Source organism: Poecile atricapillus, chromosome 2, assembly GCF_030490865.1.
Source record: "Poecile atricapillus isolate bPoeAtr1 chromosome 2, bPoeAtr1.hap1, whole genome shotgun sequence".
Taxonomy (NCBI): domain Eukaryota; kingdom Metazoa; phylum Chordata; class Aves; order Passeriformes; family Paridae; genus Poecile; species Poecile atricapillus.
Genome location: NC_081250.1, coordinates 18,589,173 through 18,601,872, shown reverse-complemented (window position 1 = coordinate 18,601,872; position 12,700 = coordinate 18,589,173). Strand labels below are relative to the sequence as shown.

Sequence of the window (12,700 nt, the reverse complement as noted above, 5' to 3'; positions counted from 1 at the left end):
CACTGAGTTGGGTGGGAGTGCTGACCTGCTGGAGGGCAGGAAGGCTCTGCAGGGGATCTGGACAGGCTGCATTGATGGGCAGAGGCCAGAGGTCTGAGGTTCAACAAGGCCAAGTCCCCGTGCCTGGTCCTGCCCTTGGCTCACAACAACCCCTGCAGTGCTACAGGCTGGGGCAGAGTGGCTGCAAAGATGCAAGTTGGGAAAGGACTTGGGGGTGCTGCTCAACAGCAGCTGAACATCAGCCAGCAGTGCCCAGGTGGCCAAGAGGCCAATGGCATCCTGGCCTGGATCAGCAACAGTGCGGCCAGCAGGACCAGGGTAGTGACCATCCCCCTGTACTCGGCTCTGGTGAGGTCACACCTCGAGTTCTGTGTTCAGTTCTGGGCCCCTCAGTTCAGGAAGGTTTGGTTCATTGAAGGTACTGGAGAGAGTCCAGAGAAGGGCAATGGAGGTGGTGAAGGGTCTGGAGCACAAATCTGATGAGGAGCTGGGGTTGTTTAGCCTGGAGAAAAAGGAGGCTTAGGGTACATCAGATAACAAGCGCTAGGACAAGAGAAAATGTCCTCAAATTGTACCAGAGGAGTTTTAGATTGGATACTAGGAAAAATTTCTTCACTAAAAGAGTGGTCAAGTATTGAACAGGTACTCAGGGAAGCAGTGAAATCGCTGTTCTTGAAAGTTTTTGAAAGATTCACTTAGATGTGGCTTAGTGGTGAACATGGTGGCGCTGAGCTGGACTCAATGATCTTGAGAGGTCTTTTCAAACCTAAATGATTTTATCATTCTAACTTATCAATATTTCATCTCTAGAATTCCATTGCAGAGAAGAAAAACATATATATATTTTTCCGTACCTGTCCACCGACCTCGGACAAGAGCCAAAGAATACAGGTAGATTTGAACAATTATTTTTAAAAGCATGCATATAATTTTTCATTAATAGTAATAATTCTAATGTAAATATGCCAACTGCAGGAGTAGCCTATACAACAAACTGTAGAGTTTTTTTAACATGCAAACCCCAATATTTTGCTCAGGCTGAGTCTGCAATCTTTGCAGTGACACTAAGCATAAACAAACCACAGCAAATTCTGAACTCTTAACACTTTCAGTAACACTCTAATGCAGTTTTTACTTTATTTTTTTAAAATTAAGCATTTTTTCAGTAACACTACATTTAAAAAAGTTTGGTAATAGAATACTGAGATTTTCACCTCAGGGTTACTAAACTTAATATGGCCCAGATCAATAGCGACTCAAAGTCATCACCATTTGATGAGAATTTGAAGCTCAGGTTAAAATGTATTATGAACTTAGACTAGCTCAAATGAATAGCTTCATAACTGACACTAACATGAATGGTTGCTGGCAGTCTCAATACAGAGCCTTAAATTCACAGGGAACACAGAGAAATTTACTTTCTGGACCTACAGCAATCTTTCTGAGTCAGGATTAAGGCCCAGTAGCTCACACTGTGAGGAATCTCAGACTTCTAGCTGCATATTTGTACTTGTCCCAAGAATAAAAGAGCATTAGAATCTGGACACACTTCTCAAATAGCATATTTGCTTCATTGCTTAGAAAGAGAAAATAAATTATTTCAAAACTAGATGACCTCAGGCTGCACACCAGAACAGGATAACTATTCCCCGCAAAGATCAATTTATTAAAACATCTGGTTTACACAGCACCTTAATCCTGCTAAGATACAAACTGCTTGCTTAAGAAATTAACATTTTTTAAAAGCCTAGAAACTGTATTCAGGTAATCCGTCATACGACATCCGATTAGAACAAGCACCACATTATTTGCTACTAAAGAAAAAGCATACTCAAATTTCAAAGCAGCACAGATGTGGGAAGATCCAAGGCAGAAAAGAGCAGGTGGCAGGCTAGCTGGCAGTTACAAAACGTACAAGGTTATAAAATCACTAAGACTTAATTGTCAAATCTATACATTTTAAGCTAACGAAATAGTAATTTAACATTTGTATAGAATTTTGCCTTTTAATGTTAGAAAGTAGAGAGAGCTCTTCTATACATTTAAAGTTATTTCGCTGTTCCACAGCCAGCTTTCAAATAAAACCTTAATGATTTAAAAAGCTCACTCAGTTATCAATATCTTATATCTGAAACACAGTGCTTTGATGGCCCAGGCTGAGAAAAACGAAAGCACAAAAGGCATTTTAACCAGAAGAGAGTTCAGCACCAGAATGATTGGAGTCTACAGTTCAATAAGTAAGAAAAAATGGTAACTACAATGTTTCCAGCATCTGCAATAAACTGTGTAAAAACAATGCTTACGTATACTTATGTATACTTTTATTTCACAGTATTTTTAATAATCCTATTTAAAAAGGTTAACAATATATCAAATGCAAATGATGCTAAGTTTTCTATGCTCTGTGCACAAAAATAGTTTTTACTACTCCTGCTTTAGTAAAATCAAGCCAGGTGCTCCTGCAATATCAAAAACACCCAAATGCTAAGAATTGCCTCAGGATAACATGAAAAACAAAAATAATGAGAAACATCATGTTCTATCCATACATCTGGTCCAGCTGGAAGGGATCAGGCACTGTCTTTCTCCACCTTTATCTCCTCTTTACAGAGCAAGCAAATATCAAAAGGTCAAAAGTATTCACCAGTCATTGAGACAGAACTTGGAACTCTTTCTTCATAGATGAATGAGCCAAATAATGATATAAAATGGAGATTCCAGTGGAGACGATGAGGAATCTGTAAACCAAAAGGAATTATAATCTTGGTCCCACTGAAGACAATGATAAATCTCCCAATGATTTCTTAAGGGCCAAGATTTTCATGCAACAACAATATTCTTCACATAAGCAATGAACTCTCATGAAAACAACATGTGTTACAAATCACATAAAATCAAATCAGAACAAAGAGTATGAGGGAAATCCCACTGAGAGAAATGATTCATCAATAGCATGATTCCAGAAACAGTGAATACAGATATTCTTACATGAATATTTGCAGAAATGACTGAATAACATCAGATGTAACAAAGTATTTCCTCTAATAAGTTCCTTTTCTTTCTTCCAGCTACACATAATAGGTTTATCAACAGGGAAGTTAAAAAGAGTTAAATGGCTACTAACTAATGCAATAGTGGCTTAACAACATATTCAGGCTACAAAATACTACATCTCAAAGGAAGTCCATTCCCTCTAAATTTCTATTAATTACTAATAAGCATACATAGAACAAGTTTTCCAGGCACCTTTTAGTGAGATACAGAAAAAAAAAGAGAGAAACTTGAGCCAAGTAAATTAAGATCTCAACCTGTAAGATCTTGCAGATCTTCTCCTTTTTAGAAAGGGAGCACAAACATTCAGTGACAAAAATAATCATCAAAATAGACTTTTTCTTTGCTTGTTTTGCTTTGAAGAGTTTTGTTGATCAGCATGAGAAGAAGCTTTTAGCAATTCCTTCCAGGTTCTTAGTCATATGCAGTTTGCATGAATAGTATAGCCGGCACTATACAAATACGCAATTTAGTCCTGCGTAAGTGTATATAGCAAAATCCTCTTTGCTATATCCTAGATAGCAAAAAAAACCCTTCTCTAGAGTCCCATTACTTCATTTCCATGCTCTCAAATACAACTGAGTCAGCTCACACGATTTCCAACAGATCGAGTTCAAGAACAGAACAGATGGAAAGGTTTCATAAATGATACAGGTAACATGCTCTTGGGATGTGCCTCCACCTACATGTGTTCCCAAATCAGAATTTAAGCATTCTGGCTGCAAAGCAAATTGAGTATTTCTTTCTCACTGAATTTGAAGGTAGTAAGCCATTATAAATTATTATAATTTCACCTAAAACAAAACTGGAAAGGACTGGAAAAGCATTGTATCCTGTTATTTCCACACAGCCTCCTTTTTTTGTGACCTAAAATACCAACTATTTAACCTTCCCTCATAAATATGATTTTCTAAATTCATTTTTACTGTTGACCTAGTATTTCTGTTAAGTATTCTTCTTCTATTTTTTTCTTTCAATTACAACAATTAAAACTATACTAAAAAGGTACTAAAGGTGGATGAATCACTGCTACACATAAATACAGAAAAATTATCTCACTGTTCTACAATACTGGTATTATCTATCTCCCAATAGCTTGCTTTCTTTCATTATTTAATTTTATTTTCAGTTCTAACTAAGGAGTAACAACATGGCAAGACTAGCTCCTTATGGCCATAAGCTCAGCAAATTCTCAAACTTGGGCAGAAGAATAACTTTACAATGCTATAAGCATATTTCCATCCAGCTACGTAACCTTACGGAAAAAAAAAGGGGAAAGCATTCCTCTTTCTCCTTCCCTTGGTAGATCATTTTACAATGCCTAAGAAGGAAGCAGTTTTCTACAGCCTGTTCTTTATCCAGTCAATACTTAGATCCTATGGAAGTAGTAATCAAAAAGAATCAATCCCAAGGAAAAAAAGAACTCAAATATTAAAAAAGAATAAATCAACCTAAGAACTGAACATAATCTAATTTTTCTATCAAATCAGGCACTTCGCACAGTACAGCATTTCCAAATTGTAGGCACCTCTAAAGTACAAATATGAACAGGGCAGAGCAGTTCATGAACAATATTAAATAACTGTAATCATCTACACTTGGGATGCCAATAGCAGGGAAAGGAACTCCACTTCTTTCTCCTGCAAGGATGACAAGGTAATTTACTACTTTGTCAAGCTACTTTGATGTTGGCTGGTACACAGTCCACTTCCCTGATCTACCACAGAAGACAAGGGAAAAAAGCTAACAGGCTTCCTTATGAGTGAAGAATGACAATCCCAAGAAAAGGTCTGATGGCAAAATGATTTATGACAGAGTATCTTTTTCCTAAAGCAAATAGAACTGAGAGGTGGATGTTATACACCACTTGGATTCCCATCTGTGCAAGAGGCAGAAGAGGGATGCTGACGCAGTTCACATCCATGATGTGATGAAAAATACGTATTTCTAAAATGGAAAATGTGTCAAATGACAGTTAGGAACAATTCACTTGTGGTACAACCATTTTCCCAGTGAGCTTATTACAAATCGTATGACACAGCCCTTCTCCTGTTAGATACAAATGGCTCCTATAGGCTCTTAGAGCCAGTGACATATATTCTCTATTTCTTTGTGCAGTTTATGAATCTGTTTCCCTCCACAACTGTATTAAATGTTGATGTTGCACTGTGATAACATATTAACTGTTAAGCAAAGGAGGCACAACTCATCACAGTCTGTTCAGGTCAAACACTTTACCCAGACAGCATACCTACAAACTGCCTGGTTGTCCCTAAAAGGTTAATCCCTTTTGTAACAAAATATGATTTTAAAAATACACTAATTTATCAAAGCAATGAGACGCAATACTGAACATCCAGATGGAAGCGTAGAAAACCAAGTTAGTTTTCTTGAGGACATTTGGAAGGATGGACCTACAACTAGTTCTCCTAGCAGTGTCTCTGGGGACACAACTTCTATATATTTTGTGAGGAGGTGTGAATTTACAGATGCAATAGGCCCAGTCTTATTCCATTTCTGCATTGTCATGGAAATTCAAAGACAGACTCAATTTCTGTCAGAGGCAAAGATGTGTTTGGGGATCTAGATGATCAAGCATGCAACCAACCCAACTTCACTTCAAACACACCCTTCCAAGGAAGGTAGATTTTCAAGACAGCAGACTAATTTACAATGCTTATTCTCAGTTCCAACATGAAAATGATACATTTTCAAACTAGTATGATTTAATTAAATTTACCAGAACAAAATTATACTAACTGCTACTAAGAACCCTTATCTCTGAGTAGAAAGAACTTTAACAATAAGCCTAAATTGAATTGTTAGAACCGTTACATGCACCAGGTAAAATGCAAAGTACGTAATCAGTTCTATAATCAAAAGATAAAACCTCTGCATATTACAAGAGAAGGTTTCTTCTTTTTCCTTTGCTTTTAATAGAAAAGAATCTATTCTTGCAGGCAAAATGTTATTAACTGCAATTAAGAGGAAGAACCAAGCCTCATACAACTTGACAGCATTATGTTCTACTAATTTCTAGTGAACATGAATAGTATTTATATTAGAAACCATAGAGAGCTTTCATATGGCTTAATCAATGACATCCTATTATAACAACATTTCCAGCATAATTACACAAATTACATTGAGCATTAATATATTTTTTCTGTTTCTTTTTTATCTCTGCCAGACAATACTTCTCTACACTTCAATGGTATATGAATATTGTGGTGGTATACACACAATATTCTGTTTTCCTGAGAGGCAAGCAAATGAATCAACATTTAAAATATACAACAACATGAAATATTTTGAACCTACCTTCTTTTTCTGGGTTCTGTTCCTGCCTCCCAGCCAATCATCCATCTGTTCCTCAATCTCCTCAATTGAAGCTCCATGATCATAAGATGGTATATACACACTTGATTCCAGAGCTGTGTATACAGGGAATTCTAATTTTGGTTTCTTGACCTTAGGCTTCTTCTCTTCTATAGAAAAGTAAAAAAGAAGAAAAAGTAATGCTACTAGTACTGTAGGCATGTATAAATTCAGAAGCAGGTTTAGCTCTTCAATTCTTAATTCTATCTTAAAATTTCCATTGAAAGTGGCTTCTATTTTTTTGTTAAAAAGAGAATCAGTGTTTTGCATAATAATTTTAATTTTATTAGAAGTAAATAGCAATGCACTCACTTAGCCCCGCTTCTATCTGAACTATGCCTGAAAGGGCCAGATGAGTTAGCTCTTGTTACTGCTATACCACTTGGCAAAGAAGATTAGTATAGGCAAAAGCACAGGAGCTGTTAAAGGATTCTGAAGTCCAGCTAGCTTCAGAGAAATTGGCAAAGGTAGAAAGGTGAATTCTAGACAATTCTGTATTACTTTATGGTCAGCAATGCCAAGTAGAAACTTCTGAGTCAACAGATGGCTTCTCTATTTTCAGATTTCTCCAACCACAAATAGCTCTCTTCTAGCACTTACACATTTAGGAAGATTTAAATGTTGGACCTCATTTCTAACACTGACTACTGTTTTCTGCTCTCTCCATCCTTCAAATGGTATTGAATGGGAACAGCAAACTCATGAGAAGGGAAGGAAGGACCTCAATAACCTAAGCCCCAGAGTTTAAAAATGCATCCACTATATAAGATGATCTCAAAAGTAAGATTTAAAACAGACAATTGATAGAACTTCAGGCAAGACAAGAAGGTGAGGAGCAGAAAGAATCTTGAACACTCAGAAAGCATCCAGAAACCTCAGGTGTGCCCAGTGGGACTCTTCTTTTTTTCATTTCCAAATATGCTGTAATCACAATGGCTAAATGCTCCTAAACTCAAAGAGCTGATCTAATATTCCACTGCAACCAAGAGGGAAGTTCTACACTTGACTCCACCTTTTCACTCTCCACTGCATGTCTTTGTGCTGCTTTTACTACTGTGTTTCTACTATCATCCAATCACACAGCAAATTACTACTTCAATTTAGTAAGCAAGTAGAAAACTACTCTTAATACTCAAACAGAAAAAAATACAAGTCATTTAAAGGTGGTGGGCAAGGAGAAGAAGAACCACACTCGTTTGATCAGTTTGTCAGCCTTTGCAACCACACCCTAATACTTCAGGAAAGAAGAATCTGTTTTTCATGGAAACCTTTAAGAAATTCCTAAAGAGGACAGAGGATTGTTCCCTACAGACTCTTAAGAATAACTTCTTTTCCTAAAAGTGTATGTGCAGAAACAGCACTGTGAAAAGACTGCAGATTTGACAAACCCTAGGAACTGAGTATTTAAGAAAACAATAAAGGGATAGAGAACTGACTCAAGTCCAAAATGAACAGAAAAGTCATATAGATCTTGCAAGTTAACAGGATGACTAATGAGCTTTTAAACTTTTCATTGTTCAGAGTTTCACTGTATGTTGTTCAGAGACTTGTTTTTGTAAAGAATCTTTAACTTTACTGGTCAAATTTCAATAAATGAAATATTAAGTTAAAATTTGTGTTTGGATTTTTTTTAGCATCCTTCTGTAGGGGTGTGTAGAAAATATAATGAAATGATAGATATTCCTCAAAATTAAGTGAAAATCCAGAAGTGTAATACCAGCATTTGTCTCACTATGCAAATATTAGTAGAGACAACACAAGCACAAATTTTTTGGGTCTATTTCAAAAGGTAAATTTTATAATCAAATCACATATATTAAATATTACCTCAGTTTACTCCAAAATTGCCATGTGTAACAGCTTCTAGAATCCCTTAAGATTTGTATGGGTAAGTAACAATAGCTTTACCAGCTCTTTATTGCAAACACTGTTGCTGGCAAAAATATTCTAGGAAGTTAACTTCAATGACAATTTTCACCACCTTATTTTAATCCCTCAAAATAATCAAGCAGACTGTGTGTGCTCTCTTGGAATTACTTAACATGACTCCCCATGACAACTGGCTTTTCCTGTATCTTGCACCCCATCAGCTACTGCTTATTAATTTTCCCTCTCAAAATACGCAAATAGTTAAAGCCTGAATGCTTCTAACCAACATTTAAAAATGAAGAGCATAGACTAAAATAGGCCTCTAGGCTCTTGCTGTAGTTTTGGAAGTAATTCTATAACTATTTCCAGAGGACACTGTGCTCCACTTTAAAATGAGGTATCAAAGACAGTATCTAGGCTTTCTTCAGGCAGTTAAGTGACAGAGGAAGACCTAACAGAGATAAGACACCCTGTTGTTTGTTGACTATCAAAGGAATGAGAAACCCCACCTAGAGAAGATGGCTGTACAACCTCAAACAAGCACTCAACCAGAATTAAAAAAATCTTATCTCTACTGTCTCCCATGCATATACAAAAAGATGAAGGAGTTCAGCATATCTCTTGATACCACAATGGCTGTCATATTGAATTTTAAAAAAATAAATAGAATTGAAGTCACAGCACCTTTGACATAGGGCTTCCAATAACCCATCAAGAACAGTTTCACCCCAGAATTTTCAAAACCACTTTTTAGAACATGAAAGCACATAAAAGCAGTTTAATGGTAACATCTTAAAGGATTTTAGACAGAGGAAGTTCAGAAGTTATGTTTAGTGGTATGAAGCCTCAGCTTAAGGCAGCCATGCACTGGTGCTCTTTCAGGTGAATATGGAGAAAGCAAAACGGACCACTGGAACTATTTCACCCAAACAACAGAACTCCACAGGAGATACTCAGGAAGAAAACCTATCTCTTTCACATTATCTTTTCACTATCAGCAATTCAATTGGCAGCCTAAAAGACACTTCCGACCTGACCAGGCACTTTCCCCTGAAGAGAATATGGATCAGGTTTTCCAAATACTAGATGATGCCCTAGACAGCTGAATCGTGTATCTGCTAAGGCTTGACACACAGCCAGGAAGTTGGTGCAGCTACCCTCCACCATGACCTAAAGTAAGGATGTGTTTGATCATGCTGACAGTAGTGACAACTGCATCTGTCATTCAGTTTTGAAACACAAATGTTCCCTTAATATTTAGTGAAATTTTCTAATGGTGCTGGTTTTTAGGCCATCCAATATAACAGAACAGGCTTTAAAAAGACATTTTTCTCCTCCAGGCTCAGATATTGTTCTAATATTGTTACATACAAACCTAACTAAAATGCAGGAAAAACATAGAGAAAAGATTTCCTAGGTTCCTCTCAGTTCAGTGACAGCGATCTCAGTGTCTGCTGGAGACACAGTCAGACCACAGTGGGCACCAATATCCAGCAAACCTCCACTATAACCAGAGTTACTGGCACTCATACAACTAAACACAGAGGAGAGAAAACAAACTTGATAATACAGAGCCTAACTTCAACAAGGTAAACTAAAAGCTTACTCTCATTACTATTTTCTGTGAAGATTATGTACTGTAATTGCCAGACTATAGTGTAGTAACATTTTAGTCTATTAAATAGAATTTAAAAAAACAAATGGAATTTGGTTTTTTGTGTATATGGAATCCAAGATCATAAGCACAGTGGAAATTGTTTGATATATGTACCAGTCCAATGTCAACTGATCAGTATTTTACATCACTCATAATGTTAGAGTTTTTTAGAGAGTTCTAGTCCTTTTCAGCAGAAGGAATTTTATCATTTTCTGAATTCATACTGCAAAAATACAGATTTTCTATAAATATTTTCCACCTTTAGAACTATCAAGTTCTTCACCAGAAGAAAAAAATTGACTGTGTATTTAACAACTTAAGAGTTAAAAGAGAGAAATGCAGCTATGTCCCCTGTTTGAACAGCATGTAAACACACTTATCACTGGGATGCCCAGACTTTACAAATAACAATTAGCTAACTCTCCTAAAGTACAAAATTTTAGGTTTCTAAAGGTCTCCAATACTACTCTTCTTCTGGCTACACATTTTACTGTTTATGGTGCCATGATCTGAGTTTTGAAGTCTGATGAATTACTTGCACATAATCAGACACATTGAACTTCCTCGTTAGTTCCTCCAGGTTGTTCCTACTTTAGTTTTATCATTAGCAGAATTAATAGGAGCTAGCTAATGGTTATTTGCTTTAAGATACATCAGGTGTCAGATAAAGAATCAGCTGGACTTTATGGATCAAGTGCCATGTAATAAAACAGTGATGCTTTTTCCATAACAAGTATCAAAGGTCCTGCATTTTAAAGTTTTCAGAAAAATTTATATTGATTTGACATGATAGCTGAACTAAACATAAAGAACTCAGAGAATTTTTCCACAAAAGAAACCAACAATTGCTTCATAGAGGAAGAAATAAAATCTAAACTAAGCAGTGAACTTCTGCAAAGAAATTTTGATCCATCAAGTTGTAGTTCCCTCTCTCTGCAGGGCTTCTAAGCTTTAAGAACAAGAATTCACAGAAAATATAGTCCAAAAAAGACAGCGATACCTTGAAAAATCAAAGAGACAAACTGCCTGATAGTTCATGCATCAGTATGCAAGAAATATGACCACACAAAAACATCAACAACAAACATCTTTTTGCCAAATCAGTATGATACCACACTGAGATCTCTTTTTTCAACACAGTTCACTTACCTATGTAACTATGAAAGACAACCAAAGCATTTGTAGCATGAAAATTTGTTGAAAACACAAGATAAAAATTCACTTACAAGTACATTAACACAGTCAGACAGACCACAAAGAACCCAGAAGTCTGGAAAAAACTTGTACTAAGGTTTTGAAAGTCTATTAAAAAATGGAGTAAATGACATTCAATATCAATGCAAATACAGGGCAAACACACATATGCTTAAAAAACACACACAGCTCTTACTCAAAGTCAATGGGATTATATGAATATATCAAGAATTAGAGACAGGTATATTCATCTTCTGTACTGGGATGTACAAGCTAGTTAATTTTTGAGTAAACTGACTAAAGACATGCTCAGGGATGAATGCATCCTCAGCTACAAAAAACTTCTTACAAGCTACAGCTTTTGATGACTTTAATCTTTTTTTCTCAAGATCTACCCTTCCCAAACTTTCCAATTCCCCCAAAATACAAAAGGGTTAGAAACAAGCCTCCAATATTTGAGTGCTAATTTGCCTTCCAATAAACATATAATGAAGCATGCATGCCTCTCAAACAAGCCTCATGCACTATATTTTTGCAGATTATTTTCTACAAAGTCTAAAGCAAGTTTTATGGGAAGAGGTATCATACAAGCCTAGTTGAAACTACTGGAAAAAATACACAAGCTTGAAAGTTCAAAATTCTTTCAGCAGGCCTGCCAAAACAATCAGTGAAATGGATGATACATAGTTTGCCATAATTAAGCTTCAGAGGCAACAATTAAGTGATCAGAACATTCACACCCACACCAACCAAAAAAGCGTGCATAGCATAAATTAATTTTCTCTGAACCTGCCTGTCAGGAAATCATTACTGAGCAGCCATGTCAACACTGCATTTCAGCAGAGATTAATACTAAACACAATTACCCAATATATTTATCAATTATTTGGAAATAAAAGAAAAGTAACCTTCATTATACTGCTGGATTCCATAAATTTGGTCCAAATGGTTTACAGTGAAGAGGAAAGCACAAGGAGAAGTAGGAACATGGTAGTCCGGGATCAATCAAATCAAAAGCATTTTTGAAAATTGCACAGTTAAGGGTCTTATGCCACATCTGCACTTAGAAGGGACTTTGAGCAAGGAACCTTTGATATCAGCGTTTGCAGTTATGGTGGACAAGCAATCTGAAGTGAGCTACCAGAGCAATGGGAACTAATGTAATCTGTGATTCTGTAATAACCACAGAAGAAATGTGATTTTATAATCAGAAGATGACAAACTTTAGAACATTATATACAAACCCAGGGCCCAATACTTCTAGATACATTGTAAAACTAAGTCAAGTACAGAAGAGCCACAGAAATTAAGGGCTCAAGAAAGGCTTTATATTAAGAAAACCTGAATATAAATAAATTTTTTTTTAGTCACAAACATGCTAATAATGAACAACTGAAAGCTAAACCTGGAGAAATTCATACTGAAATTAGGATATAACTATATAATAGCAAAATTAATTATCTGAACAAACCATGAAGAACAGAAGACATCTCAAGGTTTACTGATCAGTGTTGTACCTTGAGTAACAAGGAAGTGTAAAGCTGAAGTGCA

The 12,700-nt window shown here is 36.2% G+C and overlaps 1 protein-coding gene across 1 annotated transcript in view; it reads right to left on the bottom strand.

Moving 5' to 3' along the window:
- DNAJC1 (DnaJ heat shock protein family (Hsp40) member C1) overlaps positions 1 to 12,700 on the bottom strand; it is a 108,474-nt gene that overhangs the window by 35,674 nt on the left and 60,100 nt on the right. Inside the window, exon 8 of the mRNA XM_058833092.1 lies at positions 6,373 to 6,539. Coding sequence (XP_058689075.1) covers positions 6,373 to 6,539 — 167 coding nt within the window. The remainder of the gene's footprint in view (positions 1 to 6,372; positions 6,540 to 12,700) is intronic.